General features: G+C 40.3%; 1 protein-coding gene and 1 long non-coding RNA gene across 3 annotated transcripts; one reads left to right on the top strand and one right to left on the bottom strand.

The window, feature by feature from the left end:
- The first annotated feature begins 100 nt into the window (after nucleotides 1–100).
- On the top strand, nucleotides 101–5,119 carry LOC306828018. Of its 2 annotated transcripts, XR_013779691.1 has the most exons (3): nucleotides 101–286; nucleotides 397–956; nucleotides 2,855–5,119. It is a non-coding gene; the product is annotated as an uncharacterized lncRNA (long non-coding RNA). The 2 variants fall into 2 exon arrangements; XR_013779692.1 differs by having other exon boundaries at nucleotides 101–956.
- On the bottom strand, nucleotides 3,973–16,423 carry mknk2b (MAPK interacting serine/threonine kinase 2b). The gene is made up of 14 exons (XM_079350184.1): nucleotides 16,276–16,423; nucleotides 15,441–15,662; nucleotides 14,834–14,924; nucleotides 14,587–14,688; nucleotides 14,410–14,507; nucleotides 12,082–12,161; nucleotides 11,890–11,963; nucleotides 11,616–11,720; nucleotides 11,399–11,454; nucleotides 11,134–11,229; nucleotides 7,627–7,821; nucleotides 7,339–7,503; nucleotides 7,174–7,214; nucleotides 3,973–7,068 (listed from the first exon to the last, which is right to left on the bottom strand). The coding sequence occupies exons 2-14, from the start codon at nucleotides 15,489–15,491 to the stop codon at nucleotides 6,798–6,800; spliced, it is 1,425 nt and encodes a 474-aa protein (XP_079206310.1). The 5' UTR covers nucleotides 15,492–15,662; nucleotides 16,276–16,423; the 3' UTR covers nucleotides 3,973–6,797.
- Between the last annotated feature and the right edge of the window lie 475 nt (nucleotides 16,424–16,898).

The following is a 16,898-nucleotide window of genomic DNA, read 5'->3' as shown; positions in this document are numbered from 1 at the left end:
ATCTCGCGTGAATTCACGTGTCGCGCTTGTTGACGTCACTGGATGGTAAACAAGACGTTTATAAATGTGACCCCTCGTGCTCATAACTTCCAGATACAAAATAGGCTTTTATTATTGTAATTTTAGGCTTTAATCTTACGGCCCGGCCTTAAATATTAACTATCTTAAGTATTCAAATTGTTAATATTAATCTTAATAACTGGTATAACTAATCTCTCCTCCACACAATAAGTGGTTTCAGACCAACTAAAGGCCTGGTCAGAGGCCACGTGCGTTTATGTTGCAGGTAGAAATTACTGAGTGCGTCTCAAATAATTCTCATCACAAAGCAACTTCTGTAAACTGTCTTTGTTTTTAAATAACAACACGTTTTTGATTATTTTATTTCACAGAGAGAGAGAGAGGAGTCCTCTTCGTCTGCAGGTCAATCCACCTGGAAAGAAAAGCAAGTCAAAACATGCAACAAGTAATATTGGACAATTTGTAACATGAGGCTATCCTCTGTAAATTACATGAGATAACCATAGAGATAAATAATGATGCTAAGAATACCCACACTTACCAAATATATTGAAGTGCTCATAAATCATCCAAGTTGGGAATGTACCGTTAACAAAGTATCGTAAATATACACATTAGCACGTTTTTAAGCTTTATTTGGAAATAAGTCAACTTAAAGAGGATGACTTTTGTTGTAATGTCTTCTAAAGAGAATTTAATTATACTTTTTTTTTTAAACAGCGCTGCCATAATTTTCTTGTGTAAACGCATACATGTTCTGACAAGAACTTAAATTTGTATTTATAATTTCCTCATGCTCCCTTAAAGCGTTTCCTGTTACCTACCTACCTGCAGCTCCAGTCTCAAACTTCATGCTCGCACGTGCCGAGCCTTTGTGAACTCCTGACAGAACACGTGATCCAATTAGCTGCAGGCTCATTGATTATGACTCACAGGTGTGTTTAGTTGTACCGCGATACTTGTTCTCTCTGCAGAGTATTTGCATGTTAGATTATAATGTATGGATCTCTTTTAGGCTGACTATTTTAACATGTGCTGGCCTGATTTTATAATCACATTGGGAGGATATAGTTTGCTATAAAATGCCTCTTTAGAATAAACTTCAGAATGGAGTTTATTAAATAGGTTGAAATATGTTTGAAGTTTACAATGGCACTGTGTGGCATACTCTAACACTGGTAGGAAAAGAAGAGCACAATGAAAAAAAGTCAGTTATTGATCTGGCAATGGAAAGCAGCTCACTTCATTTTTTGACAAAAATTAACTTATATTTAATTATTATTTTGTCATGAACTTTGTATTTCTTAAATCTAAGTCTATGTAGTTTTCCCATTTCATCAGGATATGAAGCAACAATGTTGCACTATTTTCAAACTGTTTTCTGAAAGAAGAGTAAAAACAAGAGTTGATAAAGAAGGAGATCAATAATTATAACAATCTTTCAACATATACAGGAAGAATTTATGTTTTTAAGTTTGTCTTATTTCCATGCTTCCTCACTAACGGTCTTCATGTACTCAGTGCAGACAAAAAAAATCACTTGACCCATTTCAGGTTTGAGAATGTGATCTCATGACTTTCAATCTTGTGACCAGCAGTTCAAACAATGACAATTTGTATTCCCTCTATGTTGTAACAGTAAACGTACAAAATAAAAATAAAAAGTTAGTTCAAGCAATTTGTTTGCAGGATTATTCACTGCATCTTTATGAAATCACTTTAAAAAAAATCAGCAATATAGAATTCAGTTCCTTTTTTAAAGTACAAACATACAGAAGGATCGTACCATGCTACAAAAAGTTATTTAGTGTTATCAGCAAAACCTTCTGTATGAAATGTAATCTTGCTGTATACTACTTGTGTTGGTCAATATTAAAGAGAACATGTTATTGCTTTGAAAGTGCATAAGAGTCTATAAGATTGTCATATCATTTATTTCCAATGTTGTTGGCAATCAATCAATCTTTATTTTGTTTAGCACCAATTTACAACAGATGTTATCTCGAGACACTTTACAAAAAGCTGGTAAAAGACCTTACTCTTTGTTCATTAACCTACAACCATGTGTGCTTCAAAGGTTTACAGACAGTGAAGCTTCTTTAAGTTTTGTGAAGTTGCGTTTTACTTCTGATCTCTTTGTTGCTGTCTATATATCTTGACATTGCAGAGTTTATTCTTACTTAGTCTTATTTAGTCTTGTACATATTTGTCTTTAATTACCTATTTATATTTTTAGGTGATTGATAATATTTAATGTCTGCACAAGGAGAGCACAGTCTACCAAAGTTAAATTCCTTGTGTGTTAAATAGTATTGACCAATAAAGCTGATACTGATTCTGCATACAAAAAAGAATGAATTAGTTAGTTTCTCTCAAATAAAAGTAAAAACAGAAACGTTTTCCAGGGTATATCATAGTTATGGTTCCGTTAAAAAAAGTAATTTTAGTCGCCAGTAAATATTGTAGCTATCATCATGACAGGTGGCTTAGTGGTTGAGTCTGTTGCCTTGGGAGATCCTGCAGCCACGATGTCAAAACTGTAAAAACGTTCTACCTCATATAATTTATCCTATCTGTTACCTACTTACACAATTTATCATCCATTTCAGCTTCTTTTGTACTCCAAATTGTTCCCACTGCTACATTGCCTACAGCACCTCTGCCATCAGAGTGAGTGTAGAGCGTAAACTCACTTTGAGAAGTCAAAAGATTTGAAAAGCCTAGACCAAGTCTATTTGCCATTTCATCAATATTGCTAAATAAGAGAAGATTTTAAGGTAAGAGATCCACTAGGGGGAGATAAACACCTGATCTTTCTCATCCATCTCTGCAGATTGCACAGAAAACTTGCTGCTGTTGCATCATTTAATTTCCTCTTGCCTTGTGAGGCCAACAGTGTGGAAAAAGAAGTTGTGCAGTACTTTATGTATTTTTTTTCTTGTAAGTTACAAATATTTCAGTGCAAAGTGCAGCAAATTGAAATTAAATAGGAAGTTTATTGAAAGGCAAATGTAGAAGTTGAACTGTTAATCGTGTAATGCAAGACATCAGAAGACAACTTACAATTTTATGAACATTTCTTTTACTTTTCTTACATTTTATGGACTAAATGATGAAGTGACAGTGACTGATATCTTTTCCTGAGAATGTACTGTTGATTTTTATGGTTTAAGATGAAAAAGTAAAAAACGGTGGTTTATTGTTATGATAATTGATGGGGTTTTTTCTTTACTTGCTCCTTTTAAGCAGAGAAATGTTTAATCAGGCTTGGTCAGTGTATTTTATTTTTTGTTATTTTATAATGACAAAATAAATTGAATAAACATCTATGCTTTTTGTCTGCTCTTTTATTTATTTCTGAAACATAACGTCCACTTTTATCCAAACCCATTTCTGTCATTATCCTGGTCTGTGCAGCTGATTTGAACATCATGACGAGTCCTAACTTGCAGTGCTGTGGACTTGATGCACCAGCAGCGTTTAGTTAATTCAGCATAATTGGTGTGGTCGTACTTCCAGGAAGATCTTAAGGTGGTTTACTGAGCAGCTGCAGCTCTTGCTGCAGGTTGCGTCAGTCTCATCAGATCAGCCCTGTGGATCTGTGAGGAGGTGGCACCCCCCCCGCCCCACACACACATCACAGCAGTAGCTCTTAGCATGACTAATGCAAGGTGAAACCAGTCACTTTTCTCTGAGTATAAGGAGACAACTGTGCTCATGTTCACCAACAGCCAAGGACATGTGACGAGGTTGGCTCAGGTATCAGGGAGTGTAGCTGATAAAGGGATTTAAAGCAGTGAATCAGATGAAGCTGCCTCAGCCTTGGCCACAAGATAACACTGCTGGTTAATATAAAACTAGAGATACTGGAGAGAGCAAATGCCATGGGACATGTTTTGCCTTACCGTTTAACAAACTTGAAAACATTTACAGTAACCACAGAGAACCGAGTGTAGGTCAAAGCATTTTATTGCATTTTTTTTTAGAAAAACAATACAAAATTCTGTTGCAACTGTCGTAGCTGTTGCTTTGAGTGAACTGCAATCATTCACATGGTACAGTAAAGTGCTTATTTTAAATCAAAATATTATGTATTTTAAAGGATGTATTTATTTCAAATTTCCTCCCATATACACAATGGGGCTGAGGGGGGATGGTTCAGACAGTGTTAATCAAATGTATGGACTCAAAAAAAAAAAAAAAATTGACACGGACAGAATAACCCCAAACCACGTCCATGACAAAAACCATAAATCAAATGATTAATGCTGCTGGATTGTAAATGCTTTTGCCTGTGGGCTACATTCAGATTATGGGGAGAATGGTGATCATTATGGACTGTCCATTTGAATGAATGAATCACTGAATTTGTACATGTCCTTACTTCAAAATGACTGACAATATAAAAATTGTGAGGCTTAGAGATATTATTTTGTCCCCTTTCCCCCCCACTCCAATAAAAGGCAGTATTTAAAGCCACTGCCATGTGACAAAATAGAAATGGTCATGACCAAGAAAACTCTACACCATTGAGGATATGACAGAGTATGGCCAACGTTTGTGCGCTTTTGAGTATCCAACCCTAACAAAAAGTAGGGACTTACTTGTCGGATGCTCAAAAGGGAGATAAAGGCAGAATACTGAACTGTATTGGTAATTCAAAAACCCCAGGATTGCCTTGGTCATCAGCTTTATGCTTCGACATTACTGATAGCTAAGTAGTTCCCAAGTGGAGAAGAAACAGCTGCATACACAAATTCAAGTAAGTCTTATTATAAGACATAAACCCCATAGCTATGCATCTGTAGAAAAGGTATTTCAGAACTATTACAGTGTCCTATTATCAGCATAATGGGTCCACACCAAGGGAGCCACTTTGTAGAAAGTACCGTCGCTGCAGTGCTGGCAACAAGACGTGGACAATCAGAAGTCCCCACTTCTCACTGCCAGGTGATGGATCACATGTTCAATATCATGACTTGAACCGTCTTTGGTGAAATGGCTACAGTGTTATGAGACCTAATCACCAAGTCCATTACCTGTCAGCTTCAGATGAGCTTAATGAACTTAAACTGAACAAACAAAAACAAAAAAACAAGATTATTGCTCTTGTACATAAGAAAAACAAAACTTGCCTTCGCTGGGCATTAACGCTCCAGATCAAATTAACTTTCCACCTCACCTTTAACTCCACATACTCTGAACTTTTAAAAGCACAAAACATTAAAAAAAAAAAAAATAATGGAAAACAACCGGTGTTTCACCTGAACTGAAGAGCACCTGCATGAAAATCACCATGTAGAAAAGAAAAAAAAAAAGCTTATCAACAGCCATATAAAAGAAAAAAGGGGACAAGAAATCAGTGTGGCACATTGACATGGAGTTTTCAAACATGAAAATTAAGTAAACTTAAAACAGCTACATGTCCGTGGAAGACTTTTTTTTTTTCTTTGTGGAATGTTTTCCTTTTTTAATGATTTTTTTTTTTTAAGTCTTACCTGCCTCTTTATTTGTAATGAGATCATATTTTATTAAAGGGTTAACTAATCTGTTCCAAAACAATTTATTCAATCAATAATTCACACTTGAGACATGTTCGCCAGTGTGCTTCTCAAACCCCTGAGACAAGTTCTAACCTTTACTGCCAAAATATTCAAGGCTCGATTTAATGCATAACTTGACTTAAAGATATATTAAAAAAAAAAAAAAAAAAAGTTCTGGCAGGGGACATGTCAGGAATTCTTTTCAATGAAAGCAACACTTCTGGCTTTGAGCAATTTAACATGAGCTCATATGACCATAGGGATGAATATATACTAAAGAGCACGGATGTCTAATTTCAGGATTGCTCTGCTTTATGCATCAAGTGCAATAGTTTAACTCGATACTAATAGACTTGCCCAATGATGCCATATAAACACTGACAAGTGTGGCCAAAGATAATTTGGCATACATGTTCATAAAATAAACTATGAATGGGTGTACTGGCTGGTACTGACAAACATTCCTTGCTCTATCTAGGAGCAGTAAGTGCATGGCCACCAAGCTAGATGTGTTCTCGTTTTAGCTCAGACATTTTACAGAAGAGGCTCAGCGTTAAGGAATTGATCTTAAATTGAGAAAGAAAAAAAAGAAAAATCTTTGAAGTCTCCTGCCACGAAGTGGACCACACCAGGCACGGACAGCATTGGCTTACAGCCCTTCCAAACCCTCATACTGAATCCCTCGGAGAAACAGCCTTCCCCTTGGCATATTGCATAAGCTTGTACATATCTGCAGAGGGGCCATTTATGCGTATACATACAAGCACAGAGAACATTCCAGATAACTTAATTCACAGTGGATCCAGTTGTAACGTGGGAGCAGCACAACAGGTAGTCCTTTGGTGTCTGAGCTTAGTCTTGAAAGATAAGTGTTTGGATTTCTTTTGAAACGACTTTCATGGAAAAAGAAAATAACTTGTGGAAATTATTCTCTCTTTCTCCCTCCTAAATCAGGAACTGACCCTCCTACCAAACCCTGACATGCACGTTTGTGTTTGCTATATGCTGGCCCTGGGCTGATGTGCTTCAGAAGTGCTGCAGAAAGGCAGAAGGCATTTAGAGAAAGGGATGCGTGCTGCATCGCCCCTTTACAGCGAGGCAAGACAGCCTGAATGGCAGAGGAACCAAGACCAGCTACAGTCCAGAAGAGGGGCCAGAATTGGAGAGGGAGATTCTCAGGGCTGTGCAGACATTAATCTTAACGGAAGGTCGGAGGTCAGGGTTTGACAAAGTTCAGGCACAGTCTCCCACAATAACAAGAGGAGCCAAGAGCTGTCGCAGTTCTGCAGCAGAGACGGGCCCTCCGTTAGGCTGGTTGTTCCGCTGCCTACGCCGGGCCAGCTTAGAGTTGGAAGGAGAGAGGCGCATAGAAGAGCCAGTAGCTGTAACAACAAAGGGGACTTCCTGCTGCTGCTGGTCTTCAAAGCCATCCTGTTCAGCCAGCTGCCGGTTCACAGCCATGGCTTTGCCAGCATAGAAAGTCAGATCCCTGGCATTGCTGGTTCTGTTGGAGAAAAGCAGTAAAGTCGGTTTAATTCAGTACAAGTTACAAACATTTTAGGATTAAGTATCCAGAAGAACAAAGGCTTTTTGGTGAACATTTTCTTACCTTTGATGCAAGATTGATGTTGGCAAAGTATCAGATGCACCCTGAATAATTAAAAAACAACAAAAAAAAAAAAAAAAAAAAGATTAATCTGAAGCTCAGCCTTTAGATAGATGTAAAAATGTTTTTAAAAGACATGTAGAAGAGGCTTGATTGAGTTAGACCTACCCCCTGCACCCAGGGGTGCTGCAGCACCTGGCTGGCACTCAGGCGGTTTTTGGCATCTCGAACCAGAAGTTTGGATATGAGGTCTTTGGCACTTGAGGAGATGTGAGCCCAGTCTTTCTCTGGGAACTCGTATTTTCCTTCCTGAATACTCTCAAACAAGGTGTTCTGGAAGTGTACAGAAAAATATTTACCATTAGTTACAGACCCGACAAGAAAGTGTTCATCATTTCTGTTCAAAAATGTTTTGCATGAGATGGAGGCAAAGCGGTTTAGTGAATGCGTCAATACCTGGCAGGTGTGGCAGGGTTCCCCTAATTCCCAGCCACAGTCACCGCCACAGCGGCCGACAAAGGGCGGGTAGCCGCTTAGCATGATATAGAGGATGACTCCAAGACTCCACAGGTCACAGCGTTTGTCGTAAATTGTCGCTTCCTCACTGAAAGCTTCAACCACCTCAGGTGCCATGTACTCTGCTGAGCCACACTGCAAGACAAAAACGAAAAATTTATTATTTTTTTTGCCACAGGGATGAGCAGAAGAAGAGAGTGGCAGAAAGAAAAGGGTCAAGAGAAAGACAAGCTTGTTTGAGCTGCGGCCCACATTCTTCAGCTCAGCTGATACCTCGTGGTTGGAGTGCTAAAGCCTGGGGCCCAATCTAGGGCTGTGTGGTGGGGGCCTATGTTACAGTCACATGCTTATCTGCAGTGATGGGTTCATTTAAAATGTTCTATATACAGCTTTTCTCAATGTGCCGGGGACAGGAAAGTCAGAACATAGTGTACAATTAGGTATCAAGGATGGAGGAAGGGAGGGTTAAAGAAGCGGGTCAGTTTGGTTAGGCAGCAGCAGTGAGTCACTGCTTTGAACATTCAGGCAGATTGGTCTGACTGTGCCTTGTTATGTAGCGAGGAAGGAAATTAGGCCAAACATTGAGCATGGAAAAGAGGATTGGGTTGTCCTGCAACGCCCGAGACTTGGCTTTGCCCTCATCGGTTACATAACTTGGAAACGCAAACACCAAATGCGGTTTTAATACTTAAAGGAACAGGTCGCTAGTTCACTGGAAAATTCAGATATTTGTGGGCAAGACATTACAGTGTCATTTAAATTCTAGTGAATACTGAAAAGATGAGTTTTGATTCTTTTTATACCAGTCTCTTTACGCCATCCTCAGGACGTCTCAGAATCTGTTAATCCACTCTAAACATCTTATTGTTTTGAAGTCTTTGTGTCACATGAGACCTTAACCTTTACAGACCATTCTGGCCTATATCCTTCTTCCATCTGTGGGCAAACATGTTTACATTGAGCAGGGCTCTATTGTGTAGCAGTACCACATCGCAGCTGTCTCCTAACTCCTCCTTTCAGCCTGCTGCACCCTTATGTAATGAAATTTGCTGCACAGGAATCTAGACCCAGACAAAGCTGCCTCTATTGGAGAGAATAAACCCAACCCCCACACTGCCACCAACATCATGTCTGGAGCGACTGCCTCCACAGACAAGCCCCCAGGATTCAGGCCAAATGCAGCTGCAGAAAGAAATGCGCATAAAAATATGTTTTCGCGGACCATGGTACATTAAAGATACGATCCATCTTTTTCAAAAATTATACAAATGATCTCCAAGTCAAAACAAATAAGTATCAAGAGAGCCAGAACAAGACAGTTGCAACTACCAAAAATCATAGACAGTTCTGCTGCTCCTGATCTGCATCAGTCACATCCTCTTCAAACCTTCCACTAAGAAGCACATTTAGTTGCCAATCAGCTGATGCGAGTTACCGCAGGGTTCGTTGGTATCATAACCTGGGGCTTTCCTGAAACCATGTGACTAGTCAGACCATATTCACACCACTGATGACATACACCTCCGTCTGTAAACTAATGACAGGATTATGTGGAGAGGCTTACAGGAAGAGAAAAAAACCCCTCTACTGTGGTCGTGCAGCTGCACCTGCATCTGTGACAGTTAAATAAGAAAAAGATCTTTTACTTTTTTTGTGTGGTGTCTTAACGTTGCACCTTCTCTCAATTCCATTTAAGTGCTGCACATGTGCCTTAACATTTGAACAGTTGGACTAATTTCATGCCAAGCTGACAGACGGGCTGCAATATGTGCAACTTTTTTTGTAGACTAATGTTAGCAGTTTCCTGGAAAGGCCCCTTTCCTTTTCCACAAGTTCCTGATGTTCTGGTTATTACATTAGAGCACGCAAAAAAACCCATCCCCAGTAAACTTTAAAATCAGGTCTTAGATAAAAGTTTATTAGACCCTTTCAGCATGATCAGTAACATAACATTTAAAACACACAATATTGTGCAACAGCAACTCTGGGCAAAGCGGGGGCATGGAGAGACTGCCAATAGCAGGCTGAAAAATCAGATAACATTGTTCCTGTGTTCATGGCAAAGAAAACAAGCCAGAGCGCATGAGCAGGCTGAGTCTTTGTCCCTCCCAGTTACCCTCCCCCTCCCACTGGTCTAGCCAATCACATCTCAGTTGCTAGGCATACAGGCAAAGCGGACCTTTCTCGAACAAGCCTTATGCACAGCCTTTGTATAAAGAACATAATGAAAGCGCAGACCAGCACAAGCGGCGGTTGGGGCCACTGGGCGGAGACTAAGAAGAAAGCTTGTGGGGATGTTTTTCTCATACCACAGAGAGAAAAGGAAAAGAGTTGTCGTGCTTGGGTTTCAATGTTACATTTGTATGTAACAGGAAATGGCCTTGTGAAAGTCACACTGTATTCCCAATAGCCACATTCACACAACAAGGTTAAAACACAGATTCTTATCCTCGCACATGAAGCAACATTTCAATGAAAGACAAGTTTATCTCAAGGCCTGTTGGAAATTATCTTTTTACAAAACTAAAGTCGTTAGAAAAGGCAAGAATAAAGATCCATACATAAATACATGACCAGACAAAGTTATACTTGCCCATTGCATCAAGCGTGCAGTTATTCAGGCCCAACATTAACCATGTAGACTAAACATGAGGCCTCTCGGTCCTCTCCTAATATTTCAGGGATGGGCTCTCTACCCATTCTTTCTCTCAAAGGAAGATGAAGTTACCAGTAGTGAAAACCCCCACCCACCCTTACATTCCTGCAGGCTAAACTTCAATCCTTCACCTGCTCTGGTCCATCCAGCCAGACCCTCAGACAACAAGCAGATGGGCTATTTGTTGACACAAGTAGAAAGCTTGCCAGTTCATCTTTACCACAGTGTTCAGAGCATTAGCTTTGTGTTGTGACGGCAGCAGAGTGTTAAACAACCATAACCGATAAAAGATTCACTGGTCTCACTGTTTGGGCTGATAAGCAACAAGACACTGACGTTAAACTGAGGCATATCTTTCCAAGTGTTTTGAGTTTTCAGCAAGATAAGAAAAGGTTAATTCTTCAAGACAGGCAATCAGGAAGCAATCAAACTTATTTCAGAGAGCCTGCCCGACACTGAACTATCTTAACCTCAAAACAACATTTACTACCCAATCAGCAAGCTGTCAAGGAGCTAGCACCACTGAGAATTGCCCAATAGCAAGACAGCATCTTGGTCTTTATCAAGACATTGTTTTACAGCCTGAAAACACCCAACTTATCCAAGAGATGACGGCTCCCCGTAAAGTCACGTGAACAAAACTGTATGACAGATTAATCTCTCCCTGGTTTTCAATAGCAATACTCATACTGCATACATGCATTAAAACAGCCCATCCCTGTTCCCATTTATAAATTGGTAGGCCAAACTGTTAAGCAAACTACGCAGGCACAATCTACAGCAGGACTTACAGGAGTCAGGAGCTCAGGGGTGGAGATGGGTGAGCTGTCACTGTTCAGCTTGATCCCACTGCCCAAGTCAAAGTCACAGATCTTGACTGGGGAAATCTGACAGGGGAGGGAAAAAAAACCTTTATTTATTCATATTATTACTGTGACTTGAGATTCCAGTTAATATTACAGTTTCTATCATCATCTGATAACTACTCAGACTTTATAAGTCAGGGTAGTTGCCATTTTGAATAATTAAGCTCAAACATATTAGTAGTGGGCTCACCTTGTCTGCACTCTTGCAGAGAATGTTTTCAGGCTTCAGGTCTCTGTGTGCCATTCCTAACAAATAGAAAGAAGGCAGTCAGTATGTATTTGTCAGAAAGATCTGACAATTATATACGGAGAATGGAAAATGCATCCCCCCCCAAAAAAAGGTGTCATTTTCCTATTTTGGTTTTGAAACTTAACAAAATTACTCATAACTTTGTACAAGGTCTTACCCTTGTTATGCAAGAAATCTAAAGCGCTGGCAATGTCCTGCACGACCACACTGGCTTCCTGCTCACTGAAGTGTCGTCTCTTGTGAATGTGCGCCAAGATTGACCCTAATGGATGGGTGGAAAAAGAGTATCTGCTTTATTTACAAGCACAAAGCACAGAATAAAAGCCCTCCCACACACATACACGTACAACTGGCCAGACAAGAGACTGAACATAAGCATTACCAGAATGGGTTGTGATGAAATCATCCTCTATCAGCTATAATTTACTCACCTCCCCTGAGCTTTTCAAACACCAGGTAGAATTTATCTTCCTCTTCAAAGAACTCCACCAGCTCCAGGATGTTACTGCAGAAAAGAACCAAGAGTAAATGAGCCAGTGGTAACAGAGTTAAACAGCACGGTCTCCATCCATTCATTCATCAGGTGGCATTACTTTAGTTAAACATGACGGGTAGGACAATACCTGTGGCCCTGGCATTGGTAGAGCATCTCAACCTCACGGAAGACGCGACTGCGGCTGTGACCTGGTCTTTTCTCGATGATCTGAAACAAAACAATATTATCCTTCAATAACATTATCGAAAACAAGTCCAAACTGAACCCATCTGATAGAAAACTACACACACAAGTGGCTTTGTTTACTGTATGTGGTAATGTACCAAATTACATATACAGAGCCCTATAACAGCTATCATTTCAGACCTCCATTTTTCTCTCTTCCCTTCCTCTATCCCACCCTTGGACCCATGTGTCAAGATAGTTCCGACCTACTTTCTGTGCAGCAAGTGAAAGCACTGACAGAACGAAACAATTCCAAGAAGCCTTAAATTTAGACTTCATGTGTGACCCATATTTATATCTCAATAGCTCATAAGGAGCCATGAGTGTTCCTTTCAACCTTCCGTGAACTTATGTTTAAGATAACAAAAATAGGCTCTAAATATAACTTAGTGATGCCTGGAACTAAACCACTGAGGGACCACCAGCTGCACGGTGACTTGCCAAGAGAGAGAAAGAATGACAGACTGCTGACACCAGAGTAAAAGGCCTGAATTTTCCAGCCATGGTTGGTTATTGTCTGCTTGGGAGGTTGTGCATGTTTTTCTTCCTGGTAGCTGGATTACAGTTGCTATTGAAGCTCAGTGGGGCCAGAGTTTCAGTGTGTGTCTAGGATTAATGAACAGACAAGAGGCCAGTGGGCAGTCCAAAGCCTCTGCACTGTTCCAGTCTGAGTCAGCAGCACAAACAGCCCCCCAATCAGCTCACTTTCACCTGATCACAACACAATCCTCCCACCCTAATAATCACACGTGCAGGTTCAACAGAACAGTGCAAATCGTGACTAATAAACACATTATCAACATGATAAGTGGAGGAAGTGGGTCAACAGGTATTTGAGAGATAGGTTTATGGTTGGTTATCAAAAATGAAAGATCAGAATCACGACATGATTCTGCAAAACAAGTCTTCACCAAGTTATGCTGCATGATCAATCATTAACCCAGTGTTGGGAAATTATTCCTTTAGGGGAAACAAATAGTTTGGAAACCAAAGCGTCAGAAAGGCATGCACTGCACAGCCCTCTCCACGTACTTGGTGCGCTAAGGCTTTTGTTGCTATTGCAACACAAGACGCCCACCTCAGTCTGGAGGGGGAGGGGAGAGACAGGACATCTGGCAGGACTAGTCTGAGCCCCCCTTCAACAGCTAAATGACCTCCCAATAACATGCGACCCCCACGCACAGAACTGCAAAGTCTCAAGGGATCTAACAAACCAACCAGACGTAAACAAAGCAACAGATCACAGAATCTGTGCTCCAATTTCTCTTAAATATTAAATGGTATGATACGGACACTTGCTCTATGGGGACCGAACCGTTTTTCCTACTATCTTTATTTAAAACTTTAACAAGGTTTAACTAGATAGAAATGAATATGAAGTTAAACAAAAAAAAATTATATATTGCGTGTCCCCATGACATGCTTGGGTTAATATTCAAGAAATCAAAGTTTTACTTTTCTGCACATCAGCAAAAAAAATAAAATCTCAATGTTTTGTTCCCAGAAATGAGGAAATGAGTATCACACAGAGCCAAAAAAGGAAGTCCCTTTGAGTCAAGACATGTACACACAAGTAAACAGCCCATTTGGAGAGGAAAGGGAGAAAAAAAGTTCAACAATACTGAGCAAGAAGCAGAACAAAGCAGCGTAAACACCCTGGGTCATAACTCTCTCTCTCTCTCTCTATGTGGGTTTTTGTTTTGGCACAGTAGGCAGTACACTATGTTCTCAGTAGGAGCGTCCCCTATAGGCAACAGGGGTAGAGGAAGGGGGTGGGTATATCCCTCCCAGCTCCCTGATTGGCTGAAAACTATGAAAAACACAGAGGGGATGGGTTGACTAACAGAATCTAGTGTTGCACATCATGTGTAGCAGTCACACAACACAGAAAAAAGCCTGCAGACATCTGTTACAGAGCTGAACTGTGTGGGGAAAAAAAATTAGTTTCCTGCTCCCGGGATCAGAACTTCCCTCAACGACAAGTATCCTAAAATAGTGTTTTCCATTAGATTGTTTAACAGTATGTTACAACTCATTCCGCAAAAGGTTATGAAGTTTGCAAAAAAATACTTATCATTTAACACTAGGTCACTAGCCAAACAGGCAGAAGGCAAGATTCATGTAGACTATATTTGCAGACTTGTGAAAGAAGAACTGTCAGGACTCTCTTCATTAAGCTCTTGTTTTCAAAATAATACAGTCACGTGTCTGAGTGTACCAGCTGGCTTACCTTTACAGCATACTCTTTGTTGGTGATAAGATTGATGCACGTTTGCACTCTGGCATAAGCACCCTCTCCTAATACCTCTTCCTGCAGTCTGTAGACATCTGTGGCAGAGTTCAGCAAGTTAGGGAAATGCCAAATGTTGTTATGGGGCAGATTTTCACTAGTTACAACAGTATTTACCCTCGAATCGTCCAGAGAAGCTGTCAGTTGCCCGGCAACGCTTTTTCTTCTTGTTTCTCTTCTTGGCATCTGGGATGTCAATAGGTTGACTGAAAGGTATGTCTGGCAAAACAGGAGTACCTAAATTATTATGTGCCGTTTAAAAAAAGATTACATTGATAAACACCTATGGGCAACCAAGATTTGGGTTGATTTATCTTGCTTTAAATTTCAACTTGGTTCAAAACACTGAAATTAAAATACTCACCATGTCTTGGGGAGGAATCAAAACTAAAAGACGAATCAATAAGATTGGATCCATTTTTTGTGAAGTCATCAGATTCAAAGGGATTCTGGCCCTAGGAGTAATAGCATAAAAATGTGCTTGTTTAAATACCTTATCAATGAACTATTCAGCCGAGAGCATCAACTGCAGCCATAAATGATAAGATAACTCCTTATCTTCCTTCCTACAATCATAAACTAAAGAGCACTCAAAACAGGATCACAGACAAGGGGCTATTGCTTTTACAAACAGAAATGACAGTCAGAATCACAGCCACAAAGGTAAAAAAAACCCAAAAAAACAGGTGCATCCCAACACAAAACTAACAAATATTGCTTCATATGAATGCAAGAGGAAGACTTTCTGCAGCAACACTCAGCCACCATCTAATGGAGTCACTTTCATTAGCTGAACATACACGTGACACCAGGCCACAGCAAATTTCTCAAACATAAGTGTGGGAGAGCAGCAGATGTGTTTATATTTAGCAATGTGAGGTCCTCTGTTACATGCTGATAAACGTGCTCCGGTTGTAGGGAATTTCCAAAAGACAGGAGCTGTACATGTCCCCTTAACAAATGTCACTCACCTTGAAAGAGCGATGAAATCCAGTGACTTCGGCTATCTTATTTTGAACCATTTTGCCTCGGTTTTGGGGTATTTTTTGGTGGATGAGAAGCGGCTGCAGTGGTTTTTAATCCTGGGATATCAATTTCAACTTCTCCCGAAACAGCAGGTCGTTTCAGAGAGAGTCGCCAGTGATTACACTGCGCTGGATGGTCAGCTTGCTGCGGCGCTTTAAACGGGAGCCCTGAGGTCAATAAAAAACACACCGCAGTGTTACAAGCAATACAACTAGAGCCGATACTGAAAAGAAAAATCTATAGTTCCGCTAATTTTAAATAAAACACAGTATAAAGACGAGCTATGTAGGAAAACATGGCTCGTTTAACGAGATGATACACAAACAATCACAGTGTAGCAGAAGCAGCCAACGACGACGCCACCCACGTCATGCTCAACTTATTTTTTTTTTTTTAAAGGTTTTCACTACCATTTGAAGCCAAGTTTAGCGGATAATATTCAGAATTAAACTCAACACAACACTCCACTTTGGGCAACCCAAGCACATGTGTCGAATAAGAAAGGCTGTTTTCAGTGAAGCGATGAAGATAACGACTGACAGACGATAGTTAGCATCATAACTTAGCATTAGCAAGTCCCTAAATCCGAACTAACTGCCAACTCAAAGAGCAGTTTTCGACCACTCAACGTCGCTCAGTCGTTAAAGCAACGGTTAGCGAAACTAAATTATAACATTAAACTAATGTGTTAGCAAAAAAGATATAGTGCTCCGTTTAAAAATAATAAAAACAGCAACATGCGCTGTGTAGTTACAAAGCAAAGCTGTTTTAGCTACTTACCCCGTTGTTAATTTTACAGCTCCAGTGTTAGCGTCGTTGTTTGACCCACTGCTTCAGTAGCCGCAGAGGACGGTCGAGGAGGGGGGGAAATACGCCAGATAGGATGTTAGTGGAAGGTGACAAACATGTTACGATGTAGGCCTTTTTATAACCTCCCCGTTGACTCCTCCTTGTCTCCTCCCTCCTCAGGCAATGCGTCAACAGACTAGAAGGATCACGTGCCTTCTAGAACAAGATACGTGGGCTGGGTTCCATTTCGGTTTGCGACGGGAAAAAAAGCGTTCTTATGGTAAGAAGTGTTGTAAAGTAAGAGCAGCCCATCTTGCGAAAAACACATTATTTAGAAAAATTTCTCTAAATGAGTAAAAATTACTTAAGGGAATTCTTAACACGTTTCAGGATAAGGAAAGGAAAACAAAAGACGCGAAATGGAACTCGTCCAGACAGCAGTGTTGCGTTGCAGAGGTCCCACTGCAAGACGTATGGAGGAGCGATGTGTACGTGCCCTACGTGCATGTTGACAATCGGCCCCTACGGCTGTTGTTGTGATGAAAGGGAAGCGTGCATGTGAATAGAGAGAGACGGGACCAGTGTTGTTGTCGGACCAGATCCTCCAGTTCAAA

This window comes from Symphodus melops (genome assembly GCF_947650265.1).
Source record: "Symphodus melops genome assembly, chromosome: 8".
Lineage (NCBI taxonomy): Eukaryota > Metazoa > Chordata > Actinopteri > Labriformes > Labridae > Symphodus > Symphodus melops.
This window is presented reverse-complemented; position numbering and strand designations above follow the sequence as displayed.